The 18,680-nt window shown below is 37.6% G+C and overlaps 5 protein-coding genes across 10 annotated transcripts in view; 3 read left to right on the top strand and 2 right to left on the bottom strand.

Moving 5' to 3' along the window:
* The first annotated feature begins 1,545 nt into the window (after positions 1 to 1,545).
* On the top strand, positions 1,546 to 2,244 carry ch25hl1.2 (cholesterol 25-hydroxylase like 1, tandem duplicate 2). The gene has a single exon (XM_063896452.1). It carries the CDS (start codon positions 1,546 to 1,548, stop codon positions 2,242 to 2,244), a length of 699 nt encoding a protein of 232 aa, XP_063752522.1.
* A 1,112-nt stretch (positions 2,245 to 3,356) lies between these two features.
* Positions 3,357 to 7,027, top strand: tspan3a (tetraspanin 3a). Of its 2 annotated transcripts, XM_063903749.1 has the most exons (7): positions 3,357 to 3,584; positions 4,308 to 4,499; positions 4,769 to 4,843; positions 5,052 to 5,153; positions 5,254 to 5,406; positions 5,508 to 5,589; positions 6,230 to 7,027. In XM_063903749.1, the coding sequence occupies exons 1-7, from the start codon at positions 3,363 to 3,365 to the stop codon at positions 6,322 to 6,324; spliced, it is 921 nt and encodes a 306-aa protein (XP_063759819.1). In that variant the 5' UTR covers positions 3,357 to 3,362; the 3' UTR covers positions 6,325 to 7,027. The 2 variants fall into 2 exon arrangements, with proteins under 2 accessions (XP_063759819.1, XP_063759811.1); XM_063903741.1 differs by having other exon boundaries at positions 5,508 to 7,027.
* Positions 7,028 to 7,663: 636 nt separating this feature from the next.
* Positions 7,664 to 14,327, bottom strand: pstpip1a (proline-serine-threonine phosphatase interacting protein 1a). Of its 3 annotated transcripts, none has more exons than XM_063903703.1 (15): positions 14,100 to 14,327; positions 12,800 to 12,900; positions 12,629 to 12,703; positions 12,491 to 12,525; positions 12,296 to 12,402; positions 12,111 to 12,173; positions 11,605 to 11,709; positions 10,915 to 10,960; positions 10,615 to 10,694; positions 9,972 to 10,070; positions 9,775 to 9,871; positions 9,500 to 9,584; positions 9,333 to 9,397; positions 8,955 to 9,052; positions 7,664 to 8,864 (listed from the first exon to the last, which is right to left on the bottom strand). In XM_063903703.1, the coding sequence occupies exons 1-15, from the start codon at positions 14,127 to 14,129 to the stop codon at positions 8,733 to 8,735; spliced, it is 1,218 nt and encodes a 405-aa protein (XP_063759773.1). In that variant the 5' UTR covers positions 14,130 to 14,327; the 3' UTR covers positions 7,664 to 8,732. The 3 variants fall into 3 exon arrangements, with proteins under 3 accessions (XP_063759773.1, XP_063759778.1, XP_063759783.1); XM_063903708.1 differs by having other exon boundaries at positions 8,955 to 9,049; XM_063903713.1 differs by having other exon boundaries at positions 12,629 to 12,692; positions 14,100 to 14,167.
* Positions 14,328 to 14,474: 147 nt separating this feature from the next.
* Positions 14,475 to 18,495, bottom strand: rcn2 (reticulocalbin 2). Of its 2 annotated transcripts, none has more exons than XM_063903723.1 (8): positions 17,928 to 18,495; positions 16,272 to 16,409; positions 16,066 to 16,168; positions 15,775 to 15,971; positions 15,569 to 15,682; positions 15,364 to 15,457; positions 15,109 to 15,248; positions 14,475 to 14,957 (listed from the first exon to the last, which is right to left on the bottom strand). In XM_063903723.1, the coding sequence occupies exons 1-8, from the start codon at positions 17,955 to 17,957 to the stop codon at positions 14,814 to 14,816; spliced, it is 960 nt and encodes a 319-aa protein (XP_063759793.1). In that variant the 5' UTR covers positions 17,958 to 18,495; the 3' UTR covers positions 14,475 to 14,813. The 2 variants fall into 2 exon arrangements, with proteins under 2 accessions (XP_063759793.1, XP_063759800.1); XM_063903730.1 differs by lacking the exon at positions 17,928 to 18,495 and adding an exon at positions 16,931 to 17,001.
* Positions 17,788 to 18,680, top strand: part of scaper (S-phase cyclin A-associated protein in the ER) — a 55,629-nt gene continuing 54,736 nt past the window's right edge. The window contains exon 1 of one of the 2 annotated variants that reach the window (XM_063903677.1): positions 17,788 to 18,104. In XM_063903677.1, the coding sequence (XP_063759747.1) occupies positions 17,937 to 18,104 (168 nt within the window). In that variant the 5' untranslated portion in view covers positions 17,788 to 17,936. The remainder of the gene's footprint in view (positions 18,105 to 18,680) is intronic. The other variant, XM_063903693.1, reaches the window with a different exon arrangement.

The following is an 18,680-nucleotide window of genomic DNA, read 5'->3' as shown; positions in this document are numbered from 1 at the left end:
GCTTTGCATGCATTTGTTTTGTCGCCCTCTACTGTTTGGGAATGTGAAATTAGGTGTCTGGAGTTTGAAGAGGTTTAAAGTTCATTCCTGACTCCACTGGCGTAGGCTAGCTGCTGACTCCCAGTCCCCACACACAGTGTATTTAGACTTAAAACTAAGAAAACGTTATTATCCCCAAAAGGGCAATTTGTAGTAGGCCTACATCATAGTAAACAATAGGACAAATTGTTGGAAAAAACCGACACAATTACACAGTAAAGACAGCAATGAAACTCCATGATCAAGATCCATCAATATATTTAATGTAATTTGCAAATCTCTATGTACTTCACACACACAGTCTTTGAGATAACATGACATCTTTCAAAACCTGTGCTGCAGGTAGCCCTTCCACAGCTTGTACAGCAGGGTTAAATAATGGCCATATGATAAAATAACGTTAACTTGGTTAGTTCTGGTCTATCTGTGGACAGAAGGTAATGTTTAGAATTCAAAATAAAGTGTATAAGATGTATCCAGGCAGAGTCTGGTTCGCTGACAGCCTGTTCAGGTAGACCGGTGGCACCGATCAGACTGCCACAATCCCATGATCTCCCTACAGGTCTTGTTCCTTTAGGTCTATTTAGCTGCTCTGGAGTTTTCAATTATTTTACAAGATATTTAAAGACATTTATTATTTTTGCTGAGCAGATTAAGGACTTAACACATTATGTTGGCTTAAAGAAGGAGGTGCAAAGTTCATTCTTGTTCTTGGAAAACAAAATTACACCATGGAACATATACAATAGCTGTTCTATGAACATGTGATTAAGCCGTATTATTCTTAAAGCGTGATGGCGTTCATAACATTTCTTTCCTATTTTTTCGTACATTGATTTTAATATGTTTTTATATTTGACATTAAATATTGTTCAGATTGTATACTTCATTTGGATAAAATATATGTGCTAGTAAAATATGTACTGCAATACTTAGTACTTCTAACTGGAACAACCAAGTAGGAACTACATATAATAATATAATATATTTTGATGGCTATTTTGTGTAATGTTTATTTTTCTGTTGCTATTTTAAGTGTGATTTGTGTGTCTCTTTTCTTGTCTTCATTTTCACATCTTTCCTTTTTAAGCAACTGAGTGTAAATGCAATAATTCCATTGTGTGTATCTGTGTAAAATGATAATAATAAAAACTCAACTTAAGAAAAGACTTCAGAAAGTAAAATAAGGTTTTCTAATAATCCTTCCCTTACTGAAAAATGTATCATGTGGGGAGCTATACGTTACTGTTCACCCAGGGAGTATGAATAATTTGTTGCAATGTTGCACCATGTTGTCACTTGATAGCACACAGTAAAGCAGACACCGATGGGACAAAGTCTTTACCCATCGTTGCTGTTTCTGTCTGGAACGTCAACATTCCTCAGACATTAATAGGGTATTCACCTTGTGATTTTTACTTCAGGATGGGCGTTGCCGACACCAGCGTAAATATTTGGATAAAATGCCTAGGACACGATTCTTTGCTGCAGCCTCTATGGGATAGCATGAGACTTAATTACACAGAATATTTGAGATCTCCTCTGTTCCCCATTGTTCTGACTGTGTCCTCCTACTTTGTTTTGTGCATTCCTTTTCTTGTTTGTGACATCTTGGGAGAAAGGTTGGCCTGGGTCCAGCAATTCAAGATCCAACCTAGCCGTCGTCCTACAGCCTCTACACTGCTGCACTGTGCAGGGGTCACTATGTACAACCATGTGTTTCTTGTGCTCCCAGCATCAGTGGCACAGTGGACATGGAGGCCACCTGTTGATCTGCCGGAACAAGCTCCCTCCCTGCTGGAGCTGATTGCTGGGGTGATAAGCAACCTCCTGCTATTTGACTTCCAATACTTCATCTGGCACCTGCTCCATCACCGGATCCACTGGCTGTATGCAACTTTCCATGCAATCCACCATAAATACTCATCTCCCTTTGCTTTAGCCACTCAGTGCCTTGGTGGCTGGGAGTTGGTCACAGTGGGCTTTTGGACCACTTTGAATCCTGTGATCCTGAGAAGCCACCTGCTGACTACATGGGTCTTCATGGTTGTGCATGTCTATGTTTCGATTGAGGATCACTGTGGCTATGATTTCCCCTGGTCCACATCACGCCTCATACCGTTCGGCATCTATGGAGGGCCTAGCAAACATGATGTGCACCATCAGAAACCCAACACCAATTTTGCACCTCACTTTAGTCACTGAGATAAGATGTTTGGTACGCATGCTGATTTCAGCTTCTCTACTGCTATAAAGTAGAATACTTTACTGTAGCAGCTAGTGATAGACATACACTTTTATATGTCTGTTTGTTTTTTACAAACCATGTGGATTTTAAAATGTGAAGAACAGAGACTTTAAGAGAAATCAGAAGTTTACCTTAAAAGAAAAGGAGGAATGTCACTGTATTGTATTGAAAATCTTTAAGTAATCATTTGAACTATGTGCACATTATAAATAGTGTCCAAACAGTATGTGTACCTTCTTCTCATTTGTTTTTCTATCTGAAACCAGTAAACAGAAAAGCGGCTGCTTGTCTTTGCTTTTACCTTACTGAATGGCCAAAAGGGGTAGTATCTTTAGACTACATTTCCATTTGTAAATGTTCTTCAATCAGGTGGGTCTAATGATAATCAAGTTCTATGTATATTTGTTAGTTATGTTTATCAATGATTTATTCAAGTTATATGTAGGTTTTGATATTTAGTGAATAACTCAGGATAAATATGTTTTTCCTTTTATTTTGAACTTTAAATCACCTTATAGGCCTATCCGGTGACACACGGATAACATGTATTTTCAAATTCATGTAATCTGACCAGTGATCGATTGGTGATACTGATACTTAAAATGTGTTATTCACAAGGGAAAGCAGGTGCAAATGGCACTATATTTTTCCAACACTAGATGTCAGAAGTGGTAGAACTTCTCCAATTGCCAGCTCAAAGGGTTAGAAACCTTTTTCTTTAATAGTATTATGTCATTGGCTATCATTTGACAAGATGAAACTATTGTATACACTTACTTTATTTATTCATGAACATATATAAACATTGGTTTTGTATATATATATATAAAGAAAACAATCGGGTGTAGACATATAAAGTTATAAAACAAAAAATTATATAAATACAGTTGTAAGTGTTAAATACACACTCAGTTTTGATGCAATCTGATTCATAAGGTTCTCAATAGTGCTACTTTATTGTTTTAATTCTTGGTCAAATTAAGTTTGGAGTCAGCCCATCTCTTTTTAGGAACATAACTTTTCCTCAAATTGCTTTTCTGGTTGTGTTGGTAGCACGATAGACTGACACGCATGGATGTATAAAGATAACAGTGGCACTGCATGCGTCTCCGCGCCGGCGCAGGCCGATCCAGTGACACAGCGCTGGGATGAGAGGTGCAGCTGCCCCGGACATGTCAGATTAGAAACCTGCGGTAATTTCCAACACGTACAGCTGTCAACGCCCATGCTGAAGATGGGGCAGTGCGGTATCACGTCGTCAAAGACCGTCCTGGTCTTTCTCAACCTGATATTTTGGGTGAGTTTGGAGGTTTTTATGACGTGGAGGTTTTTTAAATATGCGTCACTCGCTAGCTGTGTGTAGCAATGTTAGCTGTTTGTACCTCTGGTAGCATATGTGTGAGTGCAGTCAGCTGTTGGGCTAGCTGAGGCAGCAGACCTTTGTTTAACCTAGGAGGCCTTTGTTAAATCATTAAACCTTAACGATTTTTAAGGTTTAATGATTTAACCATAACAAGTGAATGTTAACTTGAGCACCTTTCACTACTTTTTACAGTTATTAAATGTAATGTTAGTGCTGAATAAACACTTATAAAAGTGTCCCAGGCTACTCATACAGTTTAAAGTAACATTACTTGAGTATTTACATTTACTTACATTTTACTCAACAACACTACATTTTTGATGCAATAATGTACTATGTTTATTGGAAAGCTTTAGTTACTTGTACCTTTGCATATTTAAATTATGCATGCTACATGTAGATGTTGCAGCATTTTGAAGTGGACCTCATTTTATATACATACCTCTAGGAAAATCATATCCAAATGTTTTGCATAACGTGGAAATACTCAAGTTAAGAACACAAATGTCAAGTTTGTACTGAAGTAGAATTGTTTGTGTCATATCTGTAAAGATACAGGCCTATGGTATGCTGCTGAATGTTAGATTTTGACTAACAAACAATATGCATTCAGAAACCATTCACTTAATGAAATATTGATGTTTATTTCACCCTAAGGCTGCCGCTGGTATCCTGTGCTATGTTGGAGCCTATGTTTTCATTACTTTTGATGACTACGATCACTTCTTTGAAGATGTGTACACCCTCGTACCAGCAGTGACCATCATAGCAGTTGGAGCCCTCCTTTTCATTATTGGGCTTATTGGATGCTGCGCTACAGTGAGAGAGAGCTACTGTGGTCTTACAACGGTCAGTTAATTAGTTCATGGGTTTAGCATGATGGATTGGGTTAATAAAGCATTTTAGTAGTAATGGATCAATCAAAATTTGAAATGTAATGAACATAAAAGTAGGGGACGCATTAGAACAAGGCATAAACATGTCAAAGACTTTGTGTTATTGTGTTTATTAGTGGTTGTATTCTCTCTCACTTGAACATGCCAAAGGATATGTCAACCCCCTTTTTACTTATATGCATGCAAGTGTCTCTTGTTCACATTTTGAAATTCAATCCACAGTTTGTTGTCATTCTCCTGCTGGTTTTCTTGACGGAAGTGGCAGTGGTGGTTCTCGGATATGTTTACAGAGCAAAGGTGAGAAAGTAAAAAAGCAATACAGCACATGTTTGGTTTTTTTTTGGCTTTATTTAAAGCTAACTTGTAACCCTGTAGGTCTTCCAGCTAAATAGACTGCTTTTAAAAGATCCACCCATTAGGGCAGCAAACTGTCAACCATGGATAATTTTTTTACAATTATGTGAGATGTGTCATCAAATGTCTCACCCTTCTTTACCATTGGCAGGTTGAAAATGAAGTTAATGTTTCTATCAACAAAGTGTATGATGAGTACAATGGCACCAACAGCAATGCCCAGAGCCGTGCCATCGATTACATTCAGAGACAGGTGAGTCGCATAAAATGACACTATTGTTATATTTCTTTTAGTCTTATCCTAAGTAGAACAGTAGTTGACTGTAATCTTTTCATTGATTGCATCATTACAGCTTCAGTGTTGTGGCATCCACAATTACTCCGACTGGCAGAATACACAGTGGTATAAAGAATCCAAAAACAACAGCGTACCCATCAGCTGTTGCAAAAATAACGTTGTAAGCTGCACGGGGTCCCTCACTCGTCATGAAGATCTCTACCAAGATGTAAAACAACCTTTAGATTTGTCAATTTGTTTTTCATACCAAACACTCTTACTTTTAAGAGGTGTCAGTTTTGTTTGTTTGAACATATTCTGTGTGTGTAGGGATGTGAAGCTCTGGTTGTGAAGAAGATGGAGGAGATTATGATGTATGTCATCTGGACTGCTCTGACATTCGCTACCTATCCAGGTAACTTTAATCAAGATACCTTATTTTGTTTGGCTTCGCCTGCTCTCTGTAGAATCCGTGTCTTTATTAACTGGACCGTTTCCATATTGATTTAAATCTATTGGATCTTGAGCAAAAGGCTCCCAGGTGAAGTGGTACACATATTTGATTAATGTCAGCAGCATTCTCATTGTGTTTAACTGTATAACAAATATACTTTCAGTATTATAAAAAAACAAAACATGAATCATTTTACTTGCCTGAGAAGATCGATATTACCTTTGAATGATATAAGGCTACAGCCAATGCCTAAAATTAGCTTAGCATAAAGCTTATTTCCTTCTTGTTTTTGTCCATACTAAGCTGTCAGTCTCCTGAATCCATCTACATATTGACCATTCAAACATGAGTGGAATTGATCCATCTCTCGGCAGGACCACAGGATTTCCCAAAAATGTTTGACAATTTCTTATTCAGCTGTTTTGGTTTTTCGTCTCACTATTGGGGTTTAGATTCTTAATTCCAAACAAAGTAGCTTGAGTAACACAACTACAGTGAGACTCCACTAGCCCGTAACATTTCTGAAGGGGTTGGAACTTGTTTAAAAAGCCAAAAGAAAGATTTGTAAACCCTAATACGTTATCTTTCTCTTGCTTCTAGATGCTGGGGATGTTGTGTGCCTGTGTCGTGCTGTGCCGCAGAAGCAGAGATCCTGCGTATGAGCTGCTGATTACAGGCGGCACCTATGCATGAAGGAAAACACATTTCTCTCTATAACAATCACCTTCCGAATGAACATGTTTCTTTGGTAACAGCATACAATCTATTACAAAACTAACCCTAATCACCAACCACACTGTTACATATTTTACCTGTTTTTCCAAAAAAAGCTATACACCAAATTGTTTAATGGTCAATGTAAAGGATATGTAGAAAGCATTCTGTTGCTCTGAGGATGGCACAATGGCATAACACATTTATTGTAAACAATGTATGGAGTAAAATGTGGACAGGGTAATTTCCTCATGTTAGTTTGCACTATGTTTATGGCTTAGAATATTTTATATTGAAACCTATCCTGTACTTCAATGACGTATGAATTAAATGAGTTTTACCGTTTACCCCCACTATTACTACTGCTACTACTGTTTTACGTCTACTACTACTATTACAGCTCAGTTTAGTTGAAACCTCAACTTGCACCAGCAGTTTTCTGTCTAGAAAAGATCACAACAGCCCAAGTCAGTGACAAATGTGTGCATGTAGCTTAATGGCTTTGCCCATCAGCATTTGGCATTTTTAGTAATGCCTTCTTAACTCAAGTTACGCTTTGTCCTACAGCTGTTGTTTTTTTCTTTCTCCACAGCCCACTGAAGGTAATTTTAGAATTTGATTTGCTGATATTTAACAATAGCGAGCCTCAAGAATGTTAATAAAATGTTTGAAAAGTTGGAAATGAGATGTGAATTTACTGATGTATTTTTCTGAAATAATTTCAAATATTTACAAAGATAAGAAATTGCTAAACCAAATGTTTTTTTTTTCTTTCTGTCAAGACTAATTAACTGGCTGCTTTCATTAGAAGAATGAGTCAACTTGGTCCCAGGAAAGATCAAAGTTCAGGGGTTTCCCATGACGGAAGGGCAGAAGAGATTCCCCTTATTTAGTGACGTTTTGGTCCAAGTTTAATCTTTTATGTTTTGTAACTTTATGTCTTCAAATGATATTCTAGGTTACACTGGGCTATAAATATAACACACATGCATATTATATCATAGCTTACATCACTAAATTAAGTTGTATCAGCTTTTGGAACATCTGTTGTTATCACCCATTGCAGTGTAACCAGATACCTTATAACCAAAGAGAGCTAACAACTTAGCCACTTGATCCAACATTAGTGCCTTGTTGCATTCAGTTGTTTTATGAGGATAGTTTTGGTCTAATGCTGTTCTAATCCAAATGAAACTTATCTGCAAAAAAATAAAGGAATAATGCCAAATAGTTTTTCTTGTTTAGCTCAGACTTAAATCAATGTTGACCATGTATAAAAAGTAGATGTTTCTTTCATATTGAATAAATACAAATACAATTCTGTTTTCAACATTTTATCTTCAGAATAGAAAAAATAATAATAATAATATACATGCCAACAAGAGAAATCAAACATACTGCCTAATATCTAGCACAGTAATACCACAGATAATACCACAGTATATTAATAAACTAAGTGCAGTGACCTTGTGCCAAGGATCACTTAATCTCCAGCTGTCCTTAGTATGACGGGCACTCAACAGACCAGCAGTAAGGGCAAAGTAATATGAATATGTGCCATAGCAATAAATAATTCATCCTTCAACACAGTCTCACGAGGCTTTATGTGACATTTCCTTTCTGTAGGATTTAATGTGATGATTCAAATGATCCAAACACATGGAAGTTTGTAAGAAAAACTAGCATAGAGGCTTTAATTTGGAAACCCTGAGAGACAAGTAAAAATAACTATTTTCTTTTAGGTCTGATTTACAATGTGTGTGACTTAAGAGCAGAAACAGGTTTTGCAAATATACCCTTTCCAAGTTTAACATTTTATTTGATCCACCTATAAAAAAGGTTTTCACACGATAATTTTTCCAAACTATATACCCTTTCTTTGTTTTGTATTTTAATACTAATTCTGACGACAAGAGGCTGAAGTGCACCACTACCATATTAAAGGTACCTGATTTGAGCCAGTTTCTTGGCTGGAAAGTTAATTTCCAGCCAAGAAACACACGATGATACTTAACTTGCTAAAACACAATATATTCAACATGTATTTTGACTTTCAATAAACACTTAATAATTATGCTGACATCTGTTTCCCAGAAAAACCTTTTTGCAACAAAGAAAGATTACCCTTCAAAAAAACATTTCCTCACTAGTTCTTGAGTTATAAACACAGGGGAGAAACGTTTTTTGGATCAGACTTAGCAAATGAATCGCCATTTACTTCTTTCTCACTTGCCTCTCAGGGTTTCCTTATTTAAATGATGCTTGCAAAACAAAGAAGAACCGATAAGATCAAACATAAACATTATTTGAAAACACAAGGCCTTTATCAATTTAAAACATGAGGAAATGTAAAAGTCTTAAAATCCTTCATGTAGCTTCAAGTAAACTTATTCTTTAGCAAGATAAGTGCCTGGGACCAATCCAGTAACTCCATTCCTTTTCACTCTCCACCAGCCATCTTCACCTTGATCTATGACAACCACCACGTCCCCGACAGACACAGAAAGCTCATCGTTCCCCTGAACAAAGACACAAACATTCAATAAACAGATATCCCTTAAATTGAAGAAGAATCATTACATTTGAATGTGTCTCATGTAGAAGCTGACCTGTGCCTCATAGTCGTACACGACCTTGTACCCCTCACTGCTCAGCTGGGTCACCTGACTTTCAGGAATGGAGGCGTATATTCCATCCGTGGTTTCTGCTGAGGAGTTTAACAAGATTTAAGACCTAATCATTACTGGTTTACTCACTGTGAAAAGCAACTTTATTCTCAAACCAGTGAATAAACTGAGAAGCACTTTGGTGTGCGCATTCCACCTGGTATTACAAGGACCCCTGGTTGCAAATCATAGTGTTAAGAATTAGAACTACATTATGAAACTTATAGTTCTTCCACGCCCTGTGTTGCCATGATCTTGCTGGTTTCACAATCTGTCATCATTTTGAAATGACGGTGTTATTTGAATGACTTTAAACTTTACCAGTATGTTCATTGATGCTTATTTTGGAGCCACTGGAACAGTTTGACTGCAAAAGATTTGAAAACCTACAAATTGGGGAAAGTGCTCGGTAAGAAATATACACAAATTATTTAGAAATAACCATCTTCATTTTCTATCATCACAACTCATTTGGAGTTATTTCAGACCTTTTTATCACCCCTACGAATCCAGCAGTGCCGTTTTTGTCTCCTGTATTTTCCCTCTCGTAGTAATTTTGGTATTCAATAGGTTCTGTGGAAGAAAAATAAAAAAATAAAATAAATAAAATACTAATGCTTCATGTGGATTGCCCTTTTACACACAATCCATTATCTGTGTCCAAACGTTTGAACATTCTGTTGTACGTTCAGGCAGAAACTGAGAGATAATATTAAAATTTCCAAAATGGAATTTATTCAAATCCATATCAGGATGATCTTACCTGAGGGGGTCGACCCAGTGCGTTTCATCTCCACAAAGCAGCTGTTGTCTGCGATGATGTCACAACTTTCCAGTGCAGTCCGCACGTTATCGTAACACTGAAAGAGCAGTTTGTCTAGAGTTCATTTAAATACATAGTACACAATATGGGAAGGAATAACTGAAAGTCTATCCTATTTAGATGTGAGGTAACCACACCTCATCATCTTTCACACACTGCATTGATAAATGGTTACAGTGCACCCACAGAGCGTTCCTCAGTACACTGATGCGGTCTTCTTCCTGCTGCTCAAACACCTGCAAAAGGGTGCAAATTATTCCAGCACAGCACATTCACAACACAGTACTTTATGACTATAATGATGCAACTGCTGACTTCCTGCACAACAAAAGCAACCAGCAACTTTAGTCACTGTGTGAACTGCCCAACTTAAAGGGTCATGGCTTTCATGGTTTAAACGTTTTACTTTATGTATTGTTTTAAATGTATGTCCTTTGGTTTACTGGTTTATCGTGTGCCTGTGCCTCCTACTATTGACCTTTTTGAATGATTAAAGTAGTTTGATGGCTGACAAAGCTCTGTTGATGTTATCACATGTAGGAAGACTTTGTTCCCCGGGAAACTATTTTGCAGATTGGTGACTCACCTTCTAGTTTGCTTATAGGAAGTACTGCTGCACATCCTCATTGACCAAACAGGCCTGGACTATTGCCAATCTTGGTCTAAGTCTGCACATTTCGAAATGCACCAAGCTTTATTTATTAGGAGGGGAATTTGAGTACATTCCCCACTTAATTAATAAAGTGATAGGAGAAATTCAGATTGTAGTGCTATACCAACCTCACATGTGTTGATGTGTGTTGTATCCCACTCCAGTCGAGTCTTGTCAAGCTGTTCAATGTTTGTCATGTACTGTTTCTCTTAAGACAAGAACATATTTATTGTGAAGAAAAACAATGAATAACTATAAATAGATATATAGATCATACTTTAATACCTCTGAGGTTTGATAAAATTGCAAGTGTACCTTTGACCTCCTGAGTAAAAGGGAAGTTCATGCAACCACGATTTTCATAAATATGTTTCTGGTAAACCATAGCGGCTTTGTTCGACAGCATCTCACTCGACATATCAACTTACCAGCATCTCCTGCAGCTTCCCTGCATTGTCTAGATTTATTGTTCATCTGAAAAATAAAGTTGATACAAAATGACGCGTTGTCTTTATATGTGAAGACATGTAGTTTTCTCAATACAAGGAAACATAGTTTGTTGCGTCAGAGCTTTGATAGACAGTCACAGCTTATGCATTACTATATTTAATAATGTAGTCATAGGCAAAGATGATATTTTCCAATCTATCAGTGTTGTAAAACAACTGTAGATAACAGCAGCTTGAAAAAAATATTTCCCTGGTTTCCAACCACAGCAAGTGATTTTGGATATTCATTATTTTTCATTGTAAAAAAATAAAATATATTTACATCCAATATTGCCATTAGTTAATATTCATTGTTAATGAGCTGCCGCATAAACTCTCAAAGGACACTTACGATGAGAATAAAGAGCTTGCGCATACTGCTGTGTTATAGATACAATACGATTTCCTTATTTCTCTTTTTCTGATTCTACATGTTGTGGAAGAAACAATCAGATTATGATTCAAAGCAGAGTAGTTTTACATATCTTAAAACATGTCTAGAGACGAAGATATATTGGTGTAATGTATTTTGAAAGACAGGAAACAGCACCAATGCTTTCAGAAAGTCAGGCCTATATTTTCATGGCTCAAGTAAAAACCAGTGCACTGGACGTGTAATGACAGATTTACCTTCTCGATCTGTTTGGGAGTGGCTGTGGGAGTGTTGCCCATTTTCTCAGCTGTGAGCTCGGCCTCATCTGCCTCCTTGCAGCGCTGATCATAGGATTTTTTAGACTAGGGGAAACAGAACAGAAACCATAGAAAACAATAACACTTGGTTCAATGAAGCCTTGACAGGAAAAGGAGTGGCTTGTGGGGTAAGTACAGTCAAGAAAATGCTGTTATGTATCTATATGAACTAAGCAAAGTGATTCAAGAAAGAGTTCACTTCCTTCTTTTGAGTAGGGAGAAGTGTAAAATCATTTGCCTATAACCAATGTGTTGTGACTGGCATCTACCTATTATTTTGGAAAAACATCATCTTCTTAGTAGTACATCCAAAATATAAACAGCAATACCTCTCTGCTGAGGTCTTGTCAGAAATCACATTCCTTGTTCTTATAATACAGTATAAACGCATCTCTCTATAATTGTAACCAAACGTCATACAAAATAATAATATAAATTGACCTTACATCTATTGTTTTCTTGTAGAGGGAGATTTTTGTCTTCTGCACCTTGTCCATGATGACTTCATACTAAAAAGTGAAGAACTTAATGTTACTAACAATACAGCATTGTCATCATCAGAGACCACACTTGAGGCAACTTTTTTTTTAGACTTCCTCTGCATGCAGGAGAGAAAAAATGAGGTTGGTACCTTTTTCCGCTGTTCTTTCTGCCTCTCTCTGAACTGCTCCATTCTCTTCACCTCGTCCTTTAGTAAACCAGAAAGCTGAATGTGCAAGTTCCCTATATTTTCCATTTCTGAAAAACACGAAACCTTCAAGTTGAAACACAGAAATATATGAGGTGGATTGGAAAAAATAATAAGGGAAATATATTCTGCTCTTACGTGTTTTCATTTCATCAAAAGATTTTCTCAAAGTGCTGTGAAAACAAAATGAGGCAGAAAGTTAATGCATTTTTCAGGAACGTTTTTCTGCAATGTGTATCTATGAATATAGCAGTGCTTAAATGCACACACACCTACCAGATCTCATATAAACCACCAGCTTTGCGTGCAATTGTGACCAGTTCCTTGCCATATTTCTCCTCTGCTGATGCCCTACATGGACAAAACCATAGTTAAGCTGAACCACATTTCGGTGATGTTACTTTAATGATTCACCAAGTACAATACCTCAGAAATGTTTGAACACACCTCATTTTCAAGAGCTCCTCCATGTCCTTGCATGTCCGTCGACCATCATTTAGTCTCTGACTTATCATCTCATACCCAACATCACTGATGAAGTCCACTCCCTGGAACCATAGAAAACATAATGCTTACACTTTCAGTGATAGAGGAAAATGGGGAAAAACACACATAATGTAAGAGTTTGGAATAAAGGTAAAAATAAAGAAATTATGGTAATAAAAACCGTTGTTTGAAAAGAAAATTTAATTTTCTTCATTGCTCATTTAAAGTATAAAATCCTCCACTTTGTGCAATTGTTAAAGATTTAAACCTTCTCTACCGCAAGTTTCCTCATGATGACGTTTGAGATTTTCCACTTTGAGGTATTTTGGTGGTATAGTCAAGAATTGCAATGGTAACATGCGGTTGCTGGGGTTTGAATAAAGAGCAGCCAAGATGGATAAGTAACTAAAAAACCTAGTACTCATATTACATTTCAGTAATGAAATGTAAATTTGTAAGTTCTTATTTGCATGTATATTGTTGTAACAGTGGATGTTAGACTACTGATAGCAGCATACAAATAAAAGGGAAGATCAGGACTTGACAATGTAAACTGAAGACTTTTGTTTCTGACAGGCCAGTACCTGATGCTCTGCTTAAATAATGTTACAGTTGGAAATGAATATACTGTGTTTGTTACATGCACATTTTGAATTCTGGTCTGTTGCATTGTTGCTCTGTGCAGTTCTGAAAAGGCAGTCAGAGGCTAATAAGGGAGAATAATTACACAAAAGTAACAGGAAACCCTTAATAATTATACAGTATAGTCAGGGTTACCACTAAAACACTATTTCAAAAGGTTGTTCTGAGAAAGAGCTGTTTGGTTTGTGGGACACCCCTGGTTTATAGTTACACATTGCACACAACCCAGAGATAGAAATGAATGTTTGGTTTAGCAAGAATGTGTTTTTAATAAAAGTAGAGAATCAGTACCCATTCAGTTACTTTCAAAATTAGAATAAGTAAAGTAAGCAAAGTAGGTTAAAAGTCTAAAGATAGGATAGAGCGCTAACCTTACTGTGGTTAAAAAATGGCTTCAGATTTGGTATAAGATTGCAAGTATATTGTTCCGTGAACACTCTCTAGACTAAATGACTAAACCTTAACACGGTAGAAGTGGAAAAGATATAACCCTGAAACTCCAGTGAACATATCGAAATACATCAACCCTAACTTCAAAGCTTAGTAAAGACTCCTGGTCAACTTGAGCACTTCAGATAAACATAACAAAGTATGGAATATTATCATCACACTAACTCACCCAGAAGGCATCTTTAAAATGTACTGTCATCTTGGCAGTAGTAAAAAAAAGTCCTTGTTGGAGAATCCACTTTACTCACTTCATAAAGCTTGACAGTGTCACTGGCTGTTGCTCGATGCAAGTGAAACAGATCATGACACATGCAGGAAACCAGCATTCAAACGGCAAACCTTACTAGCTCGCTCATTTGATTCAAATGAGGAAGAGTTGCAACACATTAGCATGAACTGCAGCTGGACTGATATTGGTGTCAGTTCACTTTTGACACATCTGAAAGGAAAACTAATAATACACAGCCAATTCAACAAACCACTTGCATTATTGTAATTGAAACAAACTTAAAAGTGTTGACTTTAAAAAGTGGTTACAATCAGATTATCAGTTAAAACTCCCTGTTTATCAGAAATATGTGCATTTATAACAGGCAAAATAACAGGAATAGCTTACTGTATAATACATTACAATATAAAAGCCCTGCAACACATTATACTGTATGTTGTGAAGCTTCTGATGTTTAGATTTTCCTGAAACATTCTAGAGATGTGCAACTTGTCTCAGTGATGTATTCAACTTGTGTTGTAATATGTGTTTTTCCTGTTATTTTGTCCAGTAAGACGGGTAAGATCTACAATGGCGTAAATTCCATGACTAGTGTCAGTACCGGAAATAAACCACATAACACCTTCATTTAAAAAACAAAACAAGAACATTCAATTATAGTTCATCGTGTAAAACATGCAGCTGTCTGCCATAATCTGTCACTTCACTGTTCATGAATATTTCTTGATTTCTCAGAACTTCTGCTTCTGAAATCTGTCCATCTCCATTTTGATCCACTTCCTTAATGAGGTGTAGAGCCTGTTGATGACATGAGGACAAAATAAATTATATATAATCCTATCAAGCAGTAGACACACGAGCATTATTTGCTATGTATTTAAATGTTGTATCAATGTTTATCTATTATGCAATCAGAATCTGTGAATATTTTTGAACAGTTGAGAGTTACCTCTTCTCTTGCTGAGCCGTAGCTGTTAGGTGCAACCCAGCGAAGCTGCTCGTCTCGGTTCAACTTGCCATCCTTATCTTGATCATAGAGGTCTTTAAACCGCACTGTTTCTTCTATCTCCCACTGTGAAGGGGAATCCTCTGATAAAAAAAAAAGTAACTTAAAAATGAAGTGTTTATATTGCACTGGGATTATGATTGGCCAGAGAAAACAACAAACATATCATTCTCTTTCAAAAAATCTCTGCAGTCTTACCATCATGTCGAATATCTCCAATGAATTCACTCAGACTGATGAGTCCATCTTTATCTGTGTCATATTCACTCAACACATCTTCAATCGCAAAATCCTATTAGGAAAAAAGATACATTATTAAAATGTTAAAGGAAAAATTAACAACTCTTGTAATGGGTGGGAAAATGCATTATCATATCAGGTGATGCAGGTAAACTCATCTTACGGCCATGTGATCCACTTCAGAGGGATGGGTGAAGGCAAGAAATTCTGTCACATTAAGCCCGGGTGTACCGTCCACATCAGCAAAGTCAAAGCGCCTCCTCTCCTTCAAGTGGAGCTAATGGGGATATGTGCATATGTTTAAGTATTATGGATAAACCTGATTGTGCTTTAATGTGATTATTAACAGGACAATAAAACTACACATACATGTCTTAGAGACTCTTGCTCTGGGTCCTGCAGAACAGTGCTGTCATCAAAACTAATGAGCTGGTCATGAGCAACACTGTTGTATTCCTCCCAGGCTACAACACCATCTTTGTCAGTGTCAAACTCAGGGAACCGCTCCTTTGCATCATCTAGAGCATATTTTCTATAGACGTGTTGAATCCATAGTGTTATCTCCTCTGGTGATAAAAACACAGAAGACCTGGCATGAACTTTCATAGCTTTTTCTTATCTTGGCTTGCTTTTCAAATGTTAAGAGAGACATAGATGTACCTGGATTCAGCACATTGTCAGCATTTGTATCAATCCGCTTCACAATTTCCAACATTTTTTTGTTCTGTTCTGCTGGGCTAAGTTTCTGTATCTCCTCAGTGTCCTAGAAGTGTATGAAATGAGTCGAAAGGTAAGTGAGCAGTTAGTGAGCAGATACGAAATTGTTTCAAGAGTGTACGAAAATAAGTAGAAAAATATTTAGAAACCTCTCCCAGCAGGACGTTCATGTCATGTTCAGGGTTGTGCTGCTGGCCAATATAATGATCTTCATGGAGATGTTTAAGAGAGCTTTGTCCAAATCCAAACTGAAGTACCAGCAGTCCCAGCAAAGCAAAGGATGCCATCTATTGATGAGGTTATCAATATTATTTAACAATAATGTGTGAATAGATTGAAAACACAACAACGCGCTAATAATTAGTTTCCAGGTAGTGTTCTTACAATTATAAATGAACAGGAAAAAAATTGCTATGCTATGTTTCCTATAATGCAAGTGTGCGACCTTGCGGTCAGCTGGTGGAGGTTCATACAAACAGAGTCAACTTTGTGTGTGAGCCTCTTGTTCTGATCAAACCTGTTTAATCTAGCAGAAACAAATGCGTATTCAGCGAAGTAAGAGGGTGGGAAACCGGCATTAAGACTGGTAGAACTACTAGTTCTTATCTACAGTAGCCTAGTTTAATTCCTCTCCATTCTTAATGTGTACGGTGATGTGTAGGAGAGAATGAGGCAACAGATATACAGGGACAATCAGAGACGAAATATACCGCGTTAACCAAACATATGTACACATAGTTCAAGGTGTACACAAGCCAGTTGGTAACTGCGACAGAGCTGAAAATAATTTTGGAGCTGTTGTCATTACCGTGAAAAGTCCAAATAGACAAAACCAGGGTTATTTTACAGAGGAGATGTCTGCTTCCGGGCACACATTTCAAAATAAAGGTTTATATTCTGCGCATCGTACTATTTGGGATCAATGCGCGTAAACCAAGCTATTAGCTATGAGTGATTAGTTCGTTTCCGAAATACAACTCTTTACGCGCAACTGAAAACATATTAAAGTTGGTAAATTGATATACACGTGCTTTTCCTTAGCATCTTGTTCTAGCTCTAAAATAATTAGTTCCTGGCCCAGGTCCTATCTTTTTTCAAAAAACGTTCAAAACTCCAGCCACAATTGTACTTTAAAGAACAACAAAGACCATCATGATCTCAGATAACTTGATATAGGCCACAAGACGTAACTCCTTACTCTTACAAAAAGATTGTTGTTCTAGCCTATTACAGACCTGTAGGGCTAGAGGAGGAAGAGAAGATCTTTTAAACATCTACAGCAAGATAAACATACAGCTAAACTGAGCAAAAATAGACACTTTGCAAATAGTAAGTGAAATAAATACAAATAGACCACAAAGAGAAATATAACCAACACACGGAAACACCCTAGATTGCCTAAATCAGGTCTATGTGTTAGGTTTTTATTTTGAAGGCAGGTTTACTGCTCTTCTGATTTTCCGCTGTTTGCTTGTCTGACTGAGGACTCAACCAAACGTCCCGCCCGATCATATGGTTGCCATGGTAGAGAGATAGAAGTCCCGCCCTTGACCCGAACTATTCCGTACGTGATTGGCTGGAGTATATATTGTGACCAACGGCAATGATTCTGACGATATTCTTGAGATCTATTGGATGATCCCATCGTCAATCAAACATGTCAATTTAACAGACTTCCTGCTTTTATTGTTAGGTTGTCCTCCCCACTGTCATGTTTTTAGCTGACATGTTTTTTCCATCAACTCTGACAACAAGGAAATCTTGACCGTAGACTTGTTTTCCCCCCGACTGAGCGTTGAACATACCGCAGGTCGATGTCCAAAGACAACCGCCATGACGGACGACGGCGTGGCGCTGGGCAGCACCGTCTCGGCCCGAGAAACAGCCAAGGTGGGGACGGGAGGGAGAGGTCTGGTAGCAACAGCTCCGGATCATCGCATGGAGGAGGAAAAAACAAGAATGCATCTATATCCGCCCTTAAGGTACGTTTTGACATAGAAACGTGTTGCTAACTGCTGAAATACGGTCTATACTTCCGAGGACATTCTAGCTAGCTAGAGCTAAAGTGTTGTATACTAGGATTCAGCAAAATGGAAGTTATAGCAGGAGTAGAGCATATTAGGGTGACCTTACCTGCCGCAGGTGTGGTGTCCGCCCTGGTGGTCCTGGCATTTTTCTGCTAGTAGAACCCAGTTAGGCATTTTAATTGAATGATCATAGATGGCCCTGTGCGACTTGTGAGAAGAAGGATACACACCAGGGGATAGTTATGCTGTATGAAACTGTCACATCACCACTAACTTCTTTCCAAAGACTTTGTAAAGTTTTTATAATTAGCTGGCAGCCAAACCATGTGGGATTCTGCGTGTTGTCCCTAAGCAGCCTATGAATCATCGGACGCCGAGTCTAATCATATCCAGAGCATCACCCTGTGTGGCTAATGCACACACTGCCTCTGAGCCTGCAGCTATAGCTCTCATCACTGGCAACACAGGATGGGGGGTAGAGCGGCAGGCCTTCTGTGTGCACATGACTGCACAGTGTTGTGGCAGAAGGAG

The sequence above is a fragment of the Eleginops maclovinus genome, chromosome 2 (assembly GCF_036324505.1).
Source record: "Eleginops maclovinus isolate JMC-PN-2008 ecotype Puerto Natales chromosome 2, JC_Emac_rtc_rv5, whole genome shotgun sequence".
Lineage (NCBI taxonomy): Eukaryota > Metazoa > Chordata > Actinopteri > Perciformes > Eleginopidae > Eleginops > Eleginops maclovinus.
Note: the sequence above shows the minus strand (reverse complement) of the source record. Positions and strands in the feature narration are given on the sequence as shown.

Excerpts from the sequence above, each read along its gene's own strand:
- ch25hl1.2 (XM_063896452.1), top strand. The coding sequence starts at position 1,546 with ATGAGACTTAATTACACAGAATATTTGAGATCTCCTCTGTTCCCCATT.
- tspan3a (XM_063903741.1), top strand. The coding sequence starts at position 3,363 with ATGTATAAAGATAACAGTGGCACTGCATGCGTCTCCGCGCCGGCGCAG. Across the intron at positions 3,585-4,307 it reads TTCTCAACCTGATATTTTGG|GCTGCCGCTGGTATCCTGTG; the intron begins GTGAGTTTGGAG and ends TTTCACCCTAAG. Across the intron at positions 5,154-5,253 it reads TCGATTACATTCAGAGACAG|CTTCAGTGTTGTGGCATCCA; the intron begins GTGAGTCGCATA and ends GCATCATTACAG.
- pstpip1a (XM_063903703.1), bottom strand. The coding sequence starts at position 14,129 with ATGACAGTACATTTTAAAGATGCCTTCTGG. Across the intron at positions 9,585-9,774 it reads CACTGGGTCGACCCCCTCAG|AACCTATTGAATACCAAAAT; the intron begins GTAAGATCATCC and ends TTTCTTCCACAG. Across the intron at positions 9,053-9,332 it reads AAGCATCAATGAACATACTG|CAGAAACCACGGATGGAATA; the intron begins GTAAAGTTTAAA and ends TAAACTCCTCAG.
- rcn2 (XM_063903723.1), bottom strand. The coding sequence starts at position 17,957 with ATGGCGGTTGTCTTTGGACATCGACCTGCG. Across the intron at positions 16,169-16,271 it reads TGAACGTCCTGCTGGGAGAG|GACACTGAGGAGATACAGAA; the intron begins GTTTCTAAATAT and ends ATACACTTCTAG. Across the intron at positions 14,958-15,108 it reads ACGGCTCAGCAAGAGAAGAG|GCTCTACACCTCATTAAGGA; the intron begins GTAACTCTCAAC and ends TGTCATCAACAG.